The 20,392-nt window shown below is 36.2% G+C and overlaps 1 protein-coding gene across 7 annotated transcripts in view; it reads left to right on the top strand.

Moving 5' to 3' along the window:
• INSIG2 (insulin induced gene 2) overlaps nt 1-17,992 on the top strand; it is a 31,262-nt gene extending 13,270 nt beyond the window's left edge. For all 7 annotated transcript variants that reach the window (XM_037151573.2, XM_053668851.1, XM_037151575.2 and 4 more), the window contains 4 exons: nt 8,382-8,506; nt 14,314-14,480; nt 14,647-14,746; nt 15,790-17,992. In XM_037151573.2, the coding sequence (XP_037007468.1) occupies nt 8,382-8,506; nt 14,314-14,480; nt 14,647-14,746; nt 15,790-15,831 (434 nt within the window). In that variant the 3' untranslated portion in view covers nt 15,832-17,992. The remainder of the gene's footprint in view (nt 1-8,381; nt 8,507-14,313; nt 14,481-14,646; nt 14,747-15,789) is intronic.
• The last annotated feature ends 2,400 nt before the right edge of the window (nt 17,993-20,392 follow it).

Raw genomic sequence — 20,392 nt, 5'->3', positions numbered from 1 at the left:
AACATCATACCTTTTTATTTGGGGATTTGCATTTCTTGCTTAACTGTTTCTTCCGAAAGCAGTGTAATCCATGATACACCTGGGCAAAAGAAATTAAGAGGCATTAGGAGATCTAGAGTTCATTCACCTGAGCTACTGATTTATTTTGGATAATTCATGTTGTTTAGTAGATGAGGATGAAGATAACAGATTTGTGGCCAAAGATGGGAAATGAATTCTTGCATAATTGCTGCTTCCCCAACCCTTAGTTTTAAGGAAAATATCAAGGAAAAATAAATGATGTAAGAAACAATGTGTACAAGTTTGCGCATATGTAGTATGCATATTTTTTCTGGGTGCGTTGGTATACATTTTCAAAACTTTCTAAGCTCTCACCATGTTAAATAAAAAAAAACGGTGATTGTCCTTTGATTTTCCTGTCCAACTAATATTGATAGACTGAGCAGCTACCTCTTAGAGGGTCTCTATGATAACCACACAATAACCACTTTCTATATGTGAACAGAAGGGCCCCTGATTATCTGCTACCTTTCTGTATAACAGGCAGGGCTGGGGAATTTGCTATGGGTGCTTTTGGAGAGACAGCTAGTAAAGAACTTTGGTAAATTGCTTTTGATACGATTTTCCTTTTCTTAGTTCTCTATTTTTAGTTTAATAATGACTAGTGTTTCAAATTGATTTATTTCTTTATGTGCAGTACATTAGAATTGGCATTAGAAACCTCTTCAGTGTTATTGAGGACCTACCTCTAAAGAAACCTTTTTGAAGAATAAATAGAAAGAAAAAGACAACTATAATTGTAGTGCAAAATAAGTAGAGAAGTTGGTTAAAAAAAATCACAAGTTCTACCAGATGGTATTCATACCTATGAAACCAATGTCTTTAAAAAGACAAAAAAAAAAACCAAGCCTTTCTTGTTTAGCCATGTATGTAGTCAGTTACCCAGTTTCTGGAGAGCCCTGCAAAACTCCTGCATCTCTAACTCCCACATTCCTTTTCCAAGTTTTACATCTTTCCTCCCTCTCTTTCTTAGGCTAGGCCCTCAACTACTCTGCTTAGAATTTTCAGCTTTTTCTTTTTCTACCTCTAATTTTGTACTATCCTTCAGCTTCCCATGTAAGAACGTTTGCCTTTCCATTTGATACAGGTGTGATGGCAGTATTTTCCTGGCTCCCCAGCATCTATAGGGTGAAATCTCTGTGATATGGCTCTTGCCTTTTCTTATCTTTTTCAGAGTCTTTCTGGATCCCGAGCTCCCTTTCTGCCTAATGCTTACAATCTCTAGGCAATACTGGGTATTTTCTGTTCCCAAATGCTTCACTTTGGTTAGAAAGCTCCTTCTATACCACTTATCTGATGAATGCTCCTGCCTGAAGCATCCCCTCTGTGACGCTGTTCTGACACCTCTCCTTAGCACAAGCCGGGAGGAGCCTGGGACTTCACTGGGCCCTGTCAGCGTTATCCCTAACACATTACTGTATTTAATTTTTTCTGTGATCACTTTGGAAGCTTAAGTATTTGTTGAATGAAAACATTGCCTATCCTATAATATTCCATAGTTTTCCATGGAAGTACATCTCATTAAGTAGTTTTGTTTTTTCAGTCCTTTTTTCTGGCAAAATGGTTGATTTAACTGTTCCTTTTAGTGTATCACTCCATTAAACACATTACCATGAAAAAGATGACAATATTGATGTTTTACAAACTTTTTTTGCTTATAGCCTTGGTAGGCTGTCACTAGTCACTGGAAAATAAATATACAGGTGTACTTGGGAGATATTGTGGGTTTGATTCCAGACTACTACAAAAAGCAAATATTGCAATAAAGTGAGTCACATGAATATTTTGGTTTCCTAGTGCATATAGAAATTATGTTTAAATAGCACTATGTCTAAAAAAACAATGTACATACCTTTATTTAAAAAAAACAATACTAGCTAAAAAATGCCAACTATCATCTGAGCTTGCAGTAAGTTGTGATCTTTTTCCTTCAGTTGGTAAAAATCATCCAATATCTGCAATGCTCAATAACACAAAGCATAAAAACATAAGGTATGTGGGTATCCCAAGAAATGTGATTTTTGCATCAGAGAACCATCTAATTAACCAGGATTTGTTTGCATATGATTTTACACAGGCATGTTTATAACAGTCTTTCTTGTTGAAATAAGAAAGTAGAGAAAGGAAAAGAAGACCAAACATACCTGTGCTGAGCTTGTAAACAGGAGAGCTTCACTGTGCTGTAGATACTGCTCTGCCTTGCTTTTATTTAAAGGGAAAAGAGAAGACATTTAATGGGAAGTGACAAGCTTCCTCAAAATCTTCCTCTCAGTGAGCATTGGAGAACCGTGCACTCAATAGATTTGACTTTTATTGGCAGATCCCAAGGTCGGCAGCATGGCAGTTTAAATTCCTTTTGTGTTTTTGCTTTCTCTCCTCAGTTGTCTCTCACTTGCGAGTCATAGCAAATGCATAAAAATATAGTCAATTTTACTTCTTTATATCTTTGCACATGTCAGTCCTCTCTATGTGATAGTTCTCTTTTTTTTAAAATTTAATTATTGTTCAAATACAGTTTTCTGTCTTTTACTCCCATCCCAACCCTCCTTCACAGTGCTCCCCACCTTCCTCCCATTTCTATCCCCCTGTTTTTGTCCATGTGTCCCTTGTACTTGTTCCTGTAAATCCTTCCCTTTTTCCCCTGAAATTTCCTCCCCTCTCCCTCTAGTTTCTGTCAGCCTGTTTTCTATTTTAGTGTCTTTGGTTATATTTTGCTTGCTTATTTGTTTCATTGTTTAGCGTCCTGTTAAAGGTGAGATTATATGGTATTTGTCGTTCAATGCCTGGCTTATTTCACTCAGCATAATTCTTTCCAGTTCCATCCATGCTGTTGTAAAGGGTAGGAGCTCCTTCTTTCTTTCTCTGCTGCATAGAATTCTATTGTGTGAATGTACCATAGTTTTTGGATCCATTCATTTACTGCTGGGCACCTAGGTTGCTTCCAACTCTTGGCTATTGTAAATTGTGCCACTATGAACACTGGGGTGCATAGGTTCTTTTGGATTGGTGTTTCAGGGTTCTTAGGATATAATCCTAGCAGTGGAATTGCTGGGTCAAAAGGCAGATTCATTTTTAGTTTTCTGAGAAAATCCCACACTGTTTTCCATAGTTGTACTAGTCTGCAATCCCACCAACAGTGAACTAGGGTCCCTCTTTCCCTACAACCTCTCCAACACTTGTTTGTTGCTTTGTTTATGATGGCCATTTGGATCAGTGTGAAGTGGTATCTCATTGTGGTTTTACTTTGCATCTCTCTGATAGCTAGCGATATTGAGCATCTTTTCATGTGTCTCTGTATGTTCTTGGAGAAGTATCTGTTCAAGTCCTTTGCCCACTTTTTTCCCTCATAATCTTTATTATTTATTTATTTATTTATTTATGTTTAATTGTTGTTAAGTACAGTTTTCTGTTTTTTACTCCCATCCCAGCCCACCCCCCCAGCTCCCCACCTCCCTTCCATTTCCACCCCCCTTAGTTGTCCATGTTTCCTTTATACTTGTTCCTGTAAATCCTTCCCCCTTTCCCCCTGAAATCCCCTCCCCTCTCCCCTCTGGTTCCTGTCAGCCTGTTCTCTGTTTCAGTGTCTTTGGTTATATTTTGCTTGCTTATTTGTTTTGTTGTTTAGCTTTCTGTTAAAGGTGAGATTATATGGTATTTCAATGCCTGGCTTATTTCACTCAGCATAATACTTTCCAGTTCCATCCATGCTGTTGCAAAGGGTAGGAGCTCCTTCTTTCTTTCTGCTACATGGAATTCCATTGATGAGATCCCATTTTATTTATTTATTTATTTATTTATTTATTTATTTATTTATTTATTTGAGATCCCATTTATTCTTTCCTTTATGTCCCTTGCTCTAGGGGACATATCAATAAAAATGTTGCTGTGTGAAACCTCTGAGATTTTCCTGCCAATGTTCTCCTCTAGGACTTTAATGGTGTCACAGCTTATATTTAAGTCTTTTATCCACCTTGAATTTCTTTCTGTGTATGGTGTAAGTTGGTGCTCGAGTTTCATTTTTTTGCACGTAGCTGTCCATTCTCCCAACACTATTTGTTGAAGAGGCTATTTTTACACCATTTTATGTTGCTGCCCCCTTTGTCAAATATTAATTGACCGTAGAGACTTTGGTTTATTGCTGGGCTCTCTGTTCTGTTCCACTGGTCCATGTATCTGTTTTTATGCCAGTACCAGACTGATTTGATTGCAGTGGCCTTGTAATACAGATTGGTATCTGGTATCGTGATCCCTCCTACTTTGTCCTTCTTTCTCAGAATTGCAGCAGCTATTCAAGGTCATTTATGGTTCCATATAAATTTTTGAAGTGTTTATTCTATGTCTGTGAAATATGCCATTGGTACTTTAATAGGTATTGCATTGAATCTGTAAATTGCTTTGGGTAGTATGGACATTTTGATGATGTTAATTCTTCCAATCCATGAACACAGTATGTTTTGATTTGTTTGTGTGTTCCTTGATTTCTTTCTTCACTGTTGTGTAGTTTTCTGTATATAGGTCTTTTACCTCCTTGGTTAGATTTATTCCCAAATGTTTTATTTTTCTTTTTGCTATATGGAATGGAATTTTTTTCTTGATTTCTGCTTCTGCTGATTCATTGTTGGTATACAAAATGCTTTTGATTTCTGGATATTGACTTTGAATCCCGCTGTTTTGCCAAATTCATTTTATTAGGTCGAGCAGTTTTTGGGTAGATGTATAGGATTTTCTGTGTACACTGTCATGTCATCTGCAAACAATGACAGTTTTGTTTCCTCCTTTCCAAAATTCTGGACCAGATGGTTTCACAGGAGAATTCTACAAAGCATTTAAGGAAGAGCTAACCCTTGTTCTTCATAGACTATTCCAAAAAATCCAAAATGATGGAAGACTCCTAAACTCTTTTTATGAAGCCAGCATCATCCTAATTCCAAAACCAGATAAAGACACAACAAAGAAAGAAAACTTCAGGCCAATATCGCCGATGAACATAAACACTAAAATCCTCAACAAAATATTGGCAAACTGCATCCAACAATACATTAAAAAGATCATACACCATGTCCAAGTGGGATTCATCCCAGGGATGCAAGGATGGTTCAATATTCATAAATCAGTAAATGTAATACATCACATAAACTAAAGCAAAGAAAAAAATCACATGATCATATCAATAGATTCAGAAAAAGCTTTTGATAAGGTACAACATCCATCTATGTGATAGTTTTTTACGTATGGTATCAACTGCTGATATCATAGGTAAAATTTCCCCAATTTTGAGGTAAATTGCTTGGAATACCTGATCTTAATTGGTTTTACTTAGCAACAGACAAAGGGAGGAGAGAGAGGGCAAGAATGAGAGTGAGGAATGACATGTGAGCTGTTACTTTTATGACCCATTTTTTAAAAAAAGAGGTAATGTTCATTTAGATATACTGCCACTCTAGACATGCTTGTTGACACTTTAATTTTGTAGAAATTTGTAAATGCTGTCAGTGATTTTACACGATTTTAGAGAATAGCCTTTTAAATAGGAATATACAGTAAATTCTCATTCAAAGTCTTCAGTACGTCCTGCAACTTTAATTGAAATAGCAGATAACAAAGGCAGTTTTAACAAAGGCAGTTTTGTCACAGGCTAATTGGTATAAACAAGAGCTTAAGTTCCTACAGAGTTGTAATGAAATGGCAGTGAATGAAGTGACCTTATTCAAGGACCTGTTGTAATGTAAAACTTTAAAATTTACTGGTGGTCTTTGGAGCTCTGCATTACTGAAGTTTCTTGTTAATCTCATGATAGTCTGTGAACCTATATAAAGCCAAAGCCTAACTCAAAAGAGCATATTCAAGTGTTTTGTGGATTAGAAAATGCATACATCATTGCAGTATCTCACCTCCAGATGGAAGGTTGCCCTATATCCTATCTTTCATGCTGCTGCAATGGTCTTGTAGCCTGTGATTTTTTTATATTAATGGATTTCCATTTTCCTTGAAGATGGAATGCATTGTTTGTGAGGTATAGAATAGAATCAGGCCAGGCAGAAACTTCTGACCCTCAGGCACATAGAGTTTGGTGCAATAGTTTCATGATATGTCATAGGTAATATTGGGTGTTTTAGACATGCTTTTCAAATGATGTGACAGTTGTGTCCTTGTTTCGTAATGGGAGCATAACCATTCTGTTTTTAGGAAGATTAATAGGAAATAGCTAGGCAGCTTTGATTTGCTAAATTTAATCTGTGAAAATACATTTTCCTTATAACTTGTTGAAGAAAGTTTTGGTTCATTCGTCTATTTTTTTATGACTGAGCATTTTTAATCTTCTCCAACTAAATGAATGAAAAGTTGAGGATTGACAAGTATTTAAGTTAAAAATTGCATGAGACTTATATGTTCCCTTAGAGCAAGGGACATAAAAGAAAGAATAAACAAATGGGACTTCATCAAAATAAAAAGCTTCTGCATTGGCTAAAGAAAACATCAGGAAAATGAAAAGGGAACCAACTATATGGGAACATATGTTTGCAAATGATAACTCAGACAAGGGTTTGATCTCCAAAATATATAAAGAACTCACAGGAGTCCACTCCAGGAAGATAAACAACCGAAGTAGAAAATGGGCAAAGGACTTGAACAGACACTTCTCCAAGGAGGACATACAGAGGACCCAGAGACATATGAAAGGATGCCCAGCATCACTAGCCATCAGAGAGATGCAAATTAAAACCACAGTGAGATACCACTTTATACCAGTCAGAATGGCCATCATAAACAAATCAATAAACAACAAGTGCTAGTGCGGTTGTGGAGAAAAAGGAACCCTAGTGTACTGTTGGTGGGAATGCAGACTATTATAGCCACTGCGAAAAACAGTATGGAATTTCCTCAGAAAACTAAATTGGAACTCCCTTTTGACCCAACAATTCCACTGCTGGGATTGTACCCTAAGAATCCTGAAATACCAATTACAAAGGATCTATACACCCCAATCTTCATAGCATTGTTCCAAGTGTTGGAGGCAACCTAAGTGCCCATTAGTAAATGAGTGGATCAAAAAACTCTGGTACATTTACACAATGGACTACTATGCAGCAGAAAGAAAGAAGGAGCTCCTACCCTTCCCGACAGCATGGATGGAACTGGAGAGCGTTATGCTAAGTGAAATAAGCCAGGGAGTGAAAGACAAATACCATATGATCTCATCTATAAGTGGAACCTAATCAACAAAACAAACAAGCAAAATAGAGCCAGAGACACTAAAAGAAAGAACAAACTGACAGTAACCACAGGGGAGGGGGGAGAAGGATACTGGGGGGAAATAGAGGAAGGGTAGCCATGTATAAAGGAACAAGGAGGAAGGAACATGTATAAAAGACACATGGACAAAGCCAAAGGGGGTAGGATTGAGGGTGCGAGGCAGGGATGGGTGGGGCAGGGGAGAGTAATGGGGGGAAATGGAGACAACTCTACTTGAATAATAATAAAAGAATTTAAAAAAATTGAGAATATTTTGAGTATTAATTATAGATATTTTGCATATACTTTTTCATAATTAGTTACACATTAGCAGTCAAGATGTTCTTTCCAAAAGTAAGAAATGTACCGAAATAATATATTTTAAGTGAATTTAAATTTTTACCAAAAATTTAGAATTCTTATGTAGACCATGTTTCCTCCATATTTTTCTATGTGTAGATTGAGTCTTATATGTAGATTCGTGTTGCAAGTTTTTCTGCTTTGCCAGTGTGACCTAGTCTCATTAGAGTGCCAGAGTGGGAGGGAGTGTCAGATCAAGCCAGTAGAAGCAGGAGACTGAGAAAAGAAGGTGGAGGGGCAAAGATGATCTATATAACAGGATAGCCATAGCCATCTGCATATTGTGTGTATGATGAACTTATTGTATGTTTAGCTCCTAGCTTTTCTTTAGATTTATGGCATTTAATACAATGTTTCATGGTTACATACTTAGAACATGGCTTAACTGCTAACTGGTTTGATGCTTTTCAGGTCTCAGAGATACTAGTAGTAGAAAAGTATCATGAATCATCGAGTCCAGTCTGCTAAATTGTGAATCATAGGCTGAAATAATGTTGTACTTTATAATTTAGAATACTGTTGTAATCATTTACAGTACTTTCTTCAGTGGTGTTCTCAGTTTTTATTCCTTTTGGAAGGTAAGTTTAAAATCGCAGTTGCCATTAATTTACAGAACTTTTTAAAAGAATCTTTCAAATGCTTATGGTGATTGTAGTGACTCTTAGCTTTAAGTTTTGAGAGTATAGCATTGGAAATGACTTAATTTTTTCTTCTCTTTTTATCTGCAGCTGCGATTGGGTTATTATACCCCTGTATTGACAGGCATCTAGGAGAACCACATAAATTTAAAAGAGAGTGGTCCAGTGTAATGCGGTGCGTAGCTGTCTTTGTTGGTATAAATCATGCCAGCGCTGTATCCTTTTGCCATAATGAAATGTATAATAAGAAAGCGGCTCCCAACAAACCAAAGGTTAACTGGTCCCTTGCAACTTCACTATTGTCAAATTGTGATTATGCCCATTTAGTCATAAAAAGAATGTGTGTCCAATTGTTGAAACATCACAATAGCATCTGTATGATGCTGCTACTTAGTGGGGTTTAGCCTTTCATTTGAATATTATTTTTTCAATATAACTTAGAAAATTTGCATGTTTGACACATTTTTTTTAAAAATTAGGTCAGTAAACTACTTACATACAGGTTTTGTAACTCTCGCATTGAAACAGGTAAGTTTTCAAAGGATTTCATTCCTCTTCATTTAATATTTGCCACGAAGGACATATGGTGGCTTCAGGTGCTGGTTTTTTTGTTTTTAATTTCAAGAACCTATAAATACCGCCCTCCACCCCTGACATACTGTCATTTGTTGGTTTTAATTAACACCAGCAAACCATATAAATGTTCTTAAAGGTGGCATAGTAGAAATATCTAGCTTAGACCTTGGTTAAAAACAACTTTTTTCTCTAAGGTACATATTTTTATAGTTTGGTCATTTAAGGATTCTGATGTTTGAGTTAGTGATTAATGATCATTTTTATAGCTAGGAGGACAAGGTGGCCTCCCTCTACTCCCTTCTCCCCTTCTATCATCTGCCTCTCAGAAAAAAAAGTCTACTCTCAGAACAAAAGTTTTTGCTCTCATAAGGTTTTAATTCTGTCATCCTCCCTACTTTCTTCTCTCTCACCCCCAACTTTCCTTTGTAGAAAAGGATCTGGGCAATGCCAGTTCAGTCTTCCCTTTTCTACAAGGGGTGGCTTAGAGATGTGGTGAGAGTCTTTGGTATTGGTAAGAGCAGGAAGTCTGACTCAGGCTACCCAATGTTTCCTCTTGTAACTCTGCACTGGGCTTAGGGCTGGCATTCAGTTGGAGATAGGGTAGTCATGTGGCAAGTAGATTGCTGTGCCTTTTACAGAAAGTACTGACATGTTTTGAAGAAGCTTGGGGAAGAGGCAGGGTCTTATATGCTGAGAACACATCTGCCTTTCTGTTCCCATTGTGTGTGGTCCTTGGATATCTGTGGATTTGGAAGGCCCTCAGAGGCCATTACTATGTTGGTTTTTCATTTCCTTTTGTATGAAACAATTACCTAACATCTTTAGTTTGGGGAAATCTCTGATATTTAAGAGTTTATAATGAACAAATCCAGTGGTTAAGAGGACTTAAAAAGATTGGCTCATAGAATATTATATCTAGAAGAAAACTTAGAAATCACCTACTACCATATTTTCTTTATAAAGACAATAAGACAAATAAAACCTAGAGAGCTTAGGTACTTTGCAAGGCTCTGCCAAAGCTGGGACCAGACCCCAGAGATCCTGACTGTAATCTAGGAATGTTTACTCTCCGACCCAGGAGCCCCACAAGTGTGTAAATTTTCTCTATGTGGTAGATTACACCATTCTTTCTCAGACACTTTAGCTATTTTTTAAAAATATTTTATTTACTTATTTTTAGAGAGGGTAAGGGAGGGAGAAAGAGAAGGGGAGAAACCTCAGTATGTCGTTGCTTCTTGCATATCCCCTACAGGGTACCTGGCCTCCAACCCAGGCATGTGCTCTGACTGGGAATCAAACCATTAACCCTTTGGTTCACAGGCTGTCACTCAATCCACAGAGCCACACCAGCCAAGGCATTTTAGCTATTTTTAAGTTGAGAAATTTAAATAGCCTTTTTCTGGAATTTAAAAATGTTTATATATCTAAGTTCTTTGCTTTGGTCTTTCTTTTTCTTCTCAATGTTTATATGTCTAAATGCTTTGCTTTGTCTTCTCAATACTTAAAGTATTTCAATCTCATACTTAAAAGTATGACGGTCTTGGGTGGACATCCTTTAAGCAAAATCCAAAGTTTTTATAAATTTGTAACATTCAGTTAATTTGACTTCTTAAAATCACATGGTACTATTTTTAAGACTGATGTTTTACTTGTTTACTCTAGAAGCTTCCTTATTTTGCAATGACTCTTAATGAAGTTAATTTAGTTAGCAAAGATAGTACCCAGTTAATGTCAAAGTCTACTCTTTACGTCAACATAAGAAATGTCCAAACCTTTAAGAATTTTTTAAAATATATTTTATTGATTATGCCATTATGGTTGTTCTATTTCCCCCCCTTTACTCCCCTCCACCCTGCACACCCCCTCCCCCACCATTCCCCCCCCTTTAGTTTATGACCACATGTCTCAAGTTCTTTAGATTATATATTTCTCCTACTATTCTTGCCCTCCCCCCTATTTTCTACCTACTGTCTATGCTGCTTATTTTCTGTACCTTCTCCCCCCTTCTCCTCCCACTCCCCTGTTGCTAACCCTCCATGTGATCTTCATTTCTATGGTTCTGCTCCTGATCTAGCTGTCCTCTTAGCTTGCTTTTGTTTTAGGTGTGGTTCTTAATAACTGTGAGTTTGCTGTCCTTTCACTGTTCATCTTTTTTATCTTCTTTTTCTTAGATAAATCCCTTTAATATTTCATATAATAAGGGCTTGGTGATGATGAACTCCTTGAATTTGATCTTATCTGAGAAGCACTTTATCTGCCCTTCCATTCTAAATGAAAGCTTTGCTGGATAGAGCAATCTTGGTTGTAGGTCTTTGGATTTCATGACTTGGAATACTTCTTTCCAGCCCCTTCTTGCCTGCAAGGTCTCTTTCGAGAAATCAGCTGACAGTCTGATGGGCACTCCTTCGTAGGTGACAGTCCCCTTCTCTCTTGCTGCTTCTAAGATTCTCTCCTTCATTTTAATCTTGGCTAATGTAATGATGATGTGCCTTGGTGTGTTTCTTCTTGGGTTCAACTTCTTTGGGACTCTCTGAGCTTCCTGGATTTCCTGGAAGTCTATTTTCTTTTCCAGATTGGAGAAATTCTCCTTTATTATTTGTTCAAATAAGTTTTCCACTGGTGGCTGTTCCTCTTCCCCTTCTGGTACCCCTATAATTCAGATGTTGGAATGTTTAAAGATGTCCTGGAGGTTCCTAAGCCTCTCCTCATTTTTCTGAATTCTTGTTTCTTCATATTTTTCTGTTTGGTCGTGTTTTTCTTCCTTCTGGTCCACTCCCTTGATTTGAGTCCCAGTTTTCTTTCCATCAATATTGGTTCCCTGTGCATTTCCCTTGATTTCAATTAGTTTATCCTTCATATGTTCCTCTAATTTGTGACCAAAATCAATGAGTTCTGTAAGCATCCTGATCACCAGTGTTTTGAACTGTGCATCTGAAAGTTTGGCTATTTCTTGGTCGCTTAGAGTTATGGGCTCTAGGGCTTTGAGTTCTTCTTGAGCCATAATGTTTTGCTCTGTTCGCACCTGTTAGGTATGAGGAGAGGAGCCTTAGGTGTTCACCTGGGTAGGGCTGCCCAGGTTGCTGGGTTGTGATGCTATATGTGGGGGGCAGGGTTAAAGGGGGGCAATGGCGGTTCCCTCTGCTGCTTCCCGCTGCTGGGGCCTGTGTGGTCCGTCTCACTGCTCACTCTTTTGCCGGTTTATTTGCGAGCGAATGTGTGACCGCGGTTAGCCTGCTGCCCTGTGCCCTCAGTGGGTCTGCCCACTGCTACTCCACACCTGGGATCCGCCCACGGCTGTCTGCGCGCCTGGGTCACATGCCTGGGTTGGTCCAGTGGATCTTTCCTACCCGACCGCTGCTGGCTTCACCCCTCTTACCGATCTGGCTGAAAGGTTCATTGTTGTCAGACTTCCATATAGTTCAGTTTTCTGTGGTTTGGCTGTGTTTTTGTTGCTAAAACTTTGTTGTTTTTAAACTTGGTTGTGTGAGAGGTAACAGTGTTTCCACCTATGCCTCCATCTTTGCGGAAGTCAAACTTGTAAGAATTTTTATGAGTTTATTTGAGTCAAACTGACGACAATCGCTGGAGGAAAAAAATCTCAATAGATTGAGAAAGTGCTCCGGAAAATGGCATTTTTGCACCTTATTTTATACATCAGAATCAAAAGAGAAGACATAAGGGGGTTACATAAAATCTAGTGATGATAGATTAGGGAGGCAGGAGAAAGCAAAGTGGGGAAAACCTCTGGGATTGAATAAAAGGTAAAATGATAGACACATACTTTTACACAGGTGAGTAGAGGATAGTTACCAGTTAACAATTAACATGATAACATTAACGGTAAGGACACTCGTGGTTTATCTTCGTCCAGTGCCTACGTTTTGAGGGGTCCAGAAGAAGAATGGTTGGCATGCAAAAAGACAACAGACATGCCCAGTTAAGGTCAAGATTGACTTTTGTTGGGGAATATTCTAGCTTAGGGCAGTGACTGTCCAGTATAACTTGCTTTTAGTTAAAAGTTTTTAATTTCAGACTACTCTGTGGTTGCTTTTGGTCTCTGAGTTTGTAAGGCTACCATGCAGGCCTCCTCTGATTTGTCAGGTTTAGTATGTGGCCCTTTTTCTTCCACATTTACAAGATTGTTTATTGCATAGAGAAATTAGAGTTCACAAGCTCTTTGTGAAGTTTTAGGTTATTAATGCCATTTAAAGAATAAAAAAAACTGGCCCTGACCAGTGTGTGGCTCGGCTGGTTGGAGTGTTGTCCTGCAGAGTGAAAGAATAAGAAAAGCTTTTTCTGAAAGCATACCCATAAACTATAGGTTTTTGGATAAATCAGGCCTCAGCCAGGAATGACCTTGGAGGAGTGGCCCATAGCTGAGAAGTAAGCATAATGGGTGTTCAGGATACTAGCTGGTTGGTTAGGGGAGGGGGAGTGGTGGTAAACAACAGGGTTAAATGAAGTAGGGAGTGGTTTCCTATCTTTTTTTGCACTTCTATTATTCTCTTCTCTGTAGTTGCAGCTTGACTAGTTTGGTGAGATACGTAGTTTCTGCTGGAGAGCTAGATATAAAACCACGATGTGGGCTTTGGGGCATAGATAATGTCCTTTTAGTGATACTTGAAATTAATTCCTTTAGTGTAATTCTCTAGCAAAGAAATGAGAAAACTGAATGTATAAAGCTTCGTTTTGCTCAGAGATTTTGGAATAGAAAAGGGCTGTACATTTGTGAATAGATGCTTAAGTAGGTGATGGAAATGAAACATCATTTGAGCAAACTGTACTATACCAGAATGTCTGAGGCACCAAAATAACTTGACAGGTTGCAAGATAATGTTCACTTCAAGGCTTTATCCTCAACAAATTAAAACTAGAGCAGTTGACATAATAGAAAGGGATACTGTGTCCTTGGTACTCTTGTTTCCAAACTGCATTATTATAAAATGTGTCTGTCAGTAAATCATATAGAGAATGTAGACCCTGTTAAATAGCTGTCAGCTCTTCTATTTTCAAGTTTCTGTATGATTCTCAGCTAATTCTCAACCTGTTTAAGAAGTAATATTGGATTTTTTTTCGCAAAAGTGTTTCTTTAGCAGAACTTGTGTTCTGAGGCTTCCTGTTAACACTTTTAGCAAAGAAAGCGGTTCTTAAATAATGAGTCTGCTCTTATAATTGGCAGTGTGTATAGAGTGTTTTTGTTTTGTTTTAGGAATTACAGGTTTTTAGGATCTATTAATGAAATGCTATGCCCTGTGTGTGTCTTAAATAAACGCCAGAGACTTTTAATCCCATCTAATCTCAGACATTGTATTAAAAGATTGAATGCATTTTAGAATAAGCAATTAATTTCCTTTTTAACAGTAACATCTCTTCTTTTAGAAAAAAAATGAATGGGTGATATTACTTGGTTATAAATTTTAAGATGACTCTTTAACATTGACCTCAGAAAGTAGACTTTGATAACAACATACAGTTGTCTCTCACACTGGCTGCATTATCCATTGGACTGTGGTGGACTTTTGATAGATCTAGAACTGGTTTTGGCCTCGGAGTAGGAATTGCTTTTTTGGCAACATTGGTCACTCAACTGCTAGTCTACAATGGTGTTTATCAGTAAGTATTCTTTTTGGTGCTTGTTTGATAAAAGAGATCAATGATAACTGAATTCAGAATTGAGATTTTAAAATTGGCTTAGCCAGGTTAATCTGAAAAGTAACTTATTCTTATTGTAGTTATTTTAATAAGTGCCATTGAACAGTTAAAAATATTTCTATTCTAGATACACATCTCCAGATTTTCTCTATGTTCGTTCTTGGTTACCATGTATATTTTTTGCTGGAGGCATAACAATGGGAAATATTGGACGACAACTGGCAATGGTAAGCTAATGCTTATTTAATCACTTTTATCGAAATGTAAGACAAATTTTCTCTAAATGATAGCCACTTTATAAGAGAAAGCAATTTGTGAAGACAGCATTCTTTGATTTCTCTGCAATTCTAATAAACTATTTGGAAGAATTTAATCACAAGTGTATTAAAAGTTGAAGGAACCACTGGATAGGAAAGCTAAAATGGGTTATGAATAGGGTGATAGGATTTATTCCCCCTCTTTTTAAAACTGATTTTATAGGTTTCTACTCCTCAAAGGGAACAATTTTAAAAGTGAAAAGAGGCTCTATTAATAATGACATTGCAACAATAGATATAAATTAGAACTATCTCCAGTAAATCAAGATGTTTCATCATTTTAGTTGAGAAAGAAAGGACATTGTTTACAATCCCAATCGTGAGTGGCAAAGATTGGGGAGCAACATTCCGAGGCCACACCAGTTTCAAGAATAAGTGTTACCACTTTTACCATTTTAATGAGTAGGGAAATTGGGTGGTATATGTTGCTTTCTTTTTGATAATCTAGGTACCCAATTATTCTAAGTATATTTGTTTCCTTGAATTGTGGGTGTACATTTTTATTGTACTTTTAAAGTATTGTTTTGAATAGAAGCTTTTGCTAATGTAATATTTTCCTTTAAATTGTAAAGTGATTTGAAAATAAATTATCTGAATTCACTGTATAAGTCTTGTCCTTAACTTTGTAACCTTTCCTTTGTTGATTGACCTTACTGAGCACTCAAAGAAACCTACTTTCATATTCTAGGACTGATCTGAATCATAAACTGTCACTATTTGCTTGTAATGCAAAAACTTCATCTTCTGCTGTTGGCTATGGCTCTTTCACTTCTAGAATATGATTTTTTTTTGCCCTATCACATTTGTCATTTAATCCTAATAGTTGTGTAACTCTGATAGTCTGAGGAATAAAGTGAGCATAGATTAATAAAGTATTAAAAAAAATTTTAGTTTAAATTGCTATTCAAAATAAACTTTTATCTGTTAACCTTTTAACCTTTTCAATTTTGCAGTATGAATGTAAAGTTATCGCAGAAAAATCTCATCAGGAATGAAGAAGGCAAAAATGTATTTTTTGTACAGAAAAACAAGTCGAAAAGGGCATGTAAATGATAGATATACCAATGAAACTATGGACTCTAAAATTGCCAGGATGCAGTTTTTACCTTGATTGTTTTTATATATATATATATATATATATATATATATATATATATATATATGCATGTGTGTGTATATATATATATATATATACACACACACATATATATGCATATATTACTGCAATCTGTGATTGCTTCACCTGTAAATTGTTATGAACCTTTATGTATTTGACTTAAATAACTGTAAAATATACATGCACTACATTAAAAATGTAGATTAATAAATGAAATTTTTAACTGATTTTTTAAACATACCATATATTGTATGACAATGTTGATGTGCCAAAATATTGTTACTGTCAATCAGAGTATAAGAATGCTTTGAACAGTTTATAAACTTAGTGTAATAAAATAAGAGGAAAGCCAAAAAAAAAAAAAAAAGGAAATGAAAAGCTGGTGTATTCTCTTTGCTTACTGTTGTGCCTGTTTATTTTTCTAATTACAACAGTATGACTATGAGTGCCCTAATGTGTAGTTAGTGTCCACAGGGTGGGACAAAAGTAGGTTTACAGTTGCTCATATGGAAAATAATACAATAATAGATAATACAAGAATAACTATGTTTCACATGCAACTGTAAACCTGCTTTTACCCTACCCTGTATTTTAATGTTGTTTCAGAGAACTTTGGATGTTTTAATTAAAATGTGATACAAATGAACTTCCATAGAACATTGTTCAAACTTGCATTACTGGGGAGAGTTCAGAGAGTAATTCTTCTTTTGACAGGTTTTACTGGAGGTAAAAGTGATAAATGGGAAAGGTTGTCAGCACTAAATTGTTTTTAGTCTAAACCTAAACCTATATAATTAAAACTAAGGACCCCTGGGGACTTTAGTTTTAGAAATACAAAATGACCTTCAGTGCTACAAAGTGTTAAGTCATAATAACTGTCATTTGCAATATAGAAACCTGCTGCTTTTGCACAAGGAACACCTAACAAATAGATCTAAATGAAGTTTCTAATTCTATTGGGTTCTGTTCAATAGATTGTGAAACCTGTTGGTTTGCATAAATTAAATTACTTTGGTTGGGCTGCCTCATATGACTGGTTGTCAGAGGAATGCCATCTGTGGAATGGATGAGTACTTAATTTCTTATGTATTCCTATGCCCATTAGTGAGTAGTTCAAACCTGTTTAAGAATGTATTGAGATGGCATATTGTACATGTTAGAGATCTTGATAACAATTTTGTGCTTGTCTTTTCAACAACTAGAGTCATTTAAATATGCTTGAATATATTTTTAATTAATTTTTCCCCACTTTTTATTTTTGAAATTGATGGCAATTATCAGATACTCAAGGGTGAATGGCATCTGCTTACTGTGTGTGTGTTTGTGTGTGTATGTGCTGAATTCAGTGAGAGAGAATGTATATGTGTACTTGGATGTGATGTGCCTATGTTCTCTTAACATGTTAACTATATATTTGTTTTTTGGTTTTAAAACCATTGCTGTCAGACTGAGGTCTTGTAGTCAAACTTTAATGTGCTTTTTACATTTTAAGGATGAAAGTGGTAAAGTCCTAAGAGCATTTTATATTGAATATATGTGCACATTCAAGACTATAGTGGTGATAAATATATTGCTATAATTTATTATTCTGTCTTCCAGATAATGTTATTCATGTAGACCAAATAAGGTATATTTTTAGAATCAACTTTGTAAGCAGTATAAATTTTTAATAAGTTATATGGTCTATGATGTGTTTACTTTGAAAATTGCTGTTAAAAGCAAAGTGTATTAAATATATAATTATATTCTTGGTTAAGAGTCTTTCTCTTTTTCATGTTAAGTTGTAGAATATAGTCCTGAGAATTCATTTAATTGATATTAACATTTATGGTTGAATTTACTAAGATATGGAAGGATATTACGTTTAGTATTACAGGAATTGAATGATGTCATTTTGAGTGTTCTTAAATTATTTTTAGATTATCTAGAAAATGTGAAAATATCAAAAACAACATTGTTTTGATATTTTTATAAGTATATAAATTATTACATCTTTATTTTGCAGTGAAAGTAAGTAGTAAAATGTTTTAATATTGTTACACTGGCAGTGCTTTCTTGCTTTATTATTTTAAGTTATAGAAATCAGGGGGTTGAAACTGAGACTAAATTCTACAAAAACACAAGAATACAATTAAAATTAACTAGCCAAAACCCTGCTAATATTCCTATAAAATATTGTGATGAACTATTTTAACATCTCTAATGTTGTTGAAACCTGAGTGGTGCATAGACTTCACACATCTTGCATTTTCTAGATAGAATCCAGACTTGTTCAACATTTTTAAATACCTCTCTGGTTTTCTTGGCTCACTTACCTGCATAATGAAGTATATTGTTTGTAAGGCAATTCTTTCACTGGTGGTTTTTGAAAAGTAGAGTCTTACATTCATGTGTCTGAAAAAGTCTACCATATTTTGCCATGTACAGTGCTCACATTTTTGTCCAAATTTTTGAGGGGAAAATAAGGGTGCGCATTATACATGGGTATAATGATTGCCTACCATGGGTAAAATAATGGATATAATAATCTTGTGTATAATGCACACAAAAATGTGGGTATACATTATACATGACAAAATAATGGTATTTCATTCTTTATTTTATTTTTAAATATATTTTATTGATTATGCTATTACAGTTGTGCCATTTACCCCATTTTATTCCCCTCTGCCTTGCACACCCCTGCCACGAGCATTCTCCCACTTTAGTTTATGTCCATGGGTCATACATATAAGTTCTTTGGCTTCTACATTTCCCATACTATTCTTACCCTCTACCTGTCTATTTTCTACCTACCATCTATGCTGCTTATTCTCTGTACCTTTTCCCCCTCTCTCCTCCTCCCACTCCCCTGTTGCTAACCCTCCATGCCATCTCCACTTCTGTGGTCCTGTTCCTGTTCTAGTTGTTGGCTTAGTTTGTTCTTGTTTTTGTTTTCAGTGTGGCTGTTAATAATTGTGAGTTTGCTGTCATTTCACTGTAAATGATTTTTATCTTCTTTTTCTTAGATAAGTCCCTTTAACATTTCATATAATAAGGGTTTGGTGATGATGAACTCCTTGAATTTGATCTTTTTTTTTTGTAATTTATTTATTTATTTTAAAAAATATATTTTATTAATTATGCCATTATAGTTCTATTTCCCCCCTTCATTCCCTTCCACCCTGCACACCCCTCCCCCACCATTCCCCCCCTTTAGTTTATGACCACATGTCTCAAGTTCTTTAGATTATATATTTCTCCTACTATTCTTGCCCTCCCCCCTATTTTCTACCTACCGTCTATGCTGCTTATTTTCTGTACCTTCTCCCCCCTTCTCCTCCCACTCCCCTGTTGCTAACCCTCCATGTGATCTTCATTTCTATGGTTCTGCTCCTGATCTAGCTGTCCTCTTAGCTTGCTTTTGTTTTAGGTGTGGTTCTTAATAACTGTGCGTTTGCTGTCCTTTCACTGTTCATCTTTTTATCTTCTTTTTCTTAGGTAAGTCCCTTTAACATTTCATATAATAATAGCTTGGTGATGATGAATTCTTTGAATTTGATCTTATCTGAGGAACATTTTATCTGTCCTTCCATTCTAAATGAAAGCTTTGCTGGATAGAGCAATCTTGGATGTAGGTCTTTGGATTTCATGACTTGGAATACTTCTTTCCAGCCCCTTCTTGCCTGTAAGGTCTCTCTTGAGAAATCAGCTGACAGTCTGATGGGCACTCCTTTGTAGGTAACTGTCCCCTTATCTCTTGCTGCTTCTAGGATTCTCTCCTTCATTTTAATCTTGGCTAATGTAATTATGATGTGCCTTGGTGTGTTCCTTCTTGGGTCCAACTTCTTTGGGACTTTCTGAGCTTCCTGGATTTCCTGGAAGTCTATTTTCTTTTCCAGATTGGGGCAATTCTCCTTTATTATTTGTTCAAATAAGATTTCCACTTGCTCTTTCCCTTTTCCTTCTGGTATCCCTATAGTTCGGATGTTGGAATGTTCAAAGATGTCCTGGAGGTTCCTAAGCCTCTCCTCATTTTTTTGAATTCTTGTTTCTTTATTTTCTTCTGTTTGGTTGGTTGTTTCTTTCTTCCTTCTGGTCCACTCCATTGAGTTGAGTCTCAGTTTCCTTCCCATCACTATTGATTCCTTGTACATTTTTCTTTATTTCACTTAGTGTAGCCTTCATTTTTTTCATCTAATTTTCAACCAAATTCAACCAATTCTGGTTGAGCATCCTGGTTACCAGTGTTTTGAACTCTGCATCTAATAGGTTGGCTATCTTTTTATTGCTTAGTATATTTTGCTTTGATCTGTTCTTTCATTTTTTTTTTTTTTGTCTCGACGTGCCTGTTACGTAGTGAGAGGTCGAGCCTTAAGTGTTCACCTGGGCAGGGCAACCCAGTTGCTGGGTTGTGACGCTGTATGTGGGTAAGGGGTCTGAGAGGGAACAATGGCGCT

Source organism: Artibeus jamaicensis, unplaced genomic scaffold (assembly GCF_021234435.1).
Source record: "Artibeus jamaicensis isolate MK-2021 breed Jamaican fruit bat unplaced genomic scaffold, CSHL_Jam_final contig_513, whole genome shotgun sequence".
NCBI classification, from domain to species: domain Eukaryota; kingdom Metazoa; phylum Chordata; class Mammalia; order Chiroptera; family Phyllostomidae; genus Artibeus; species Artibeus jamaicensis.
The sequence above is the reverse complement of the archived record's forward strand: the minus strand, read 5'-3'. Positions and strand labels throughout refer to the sequence as shown.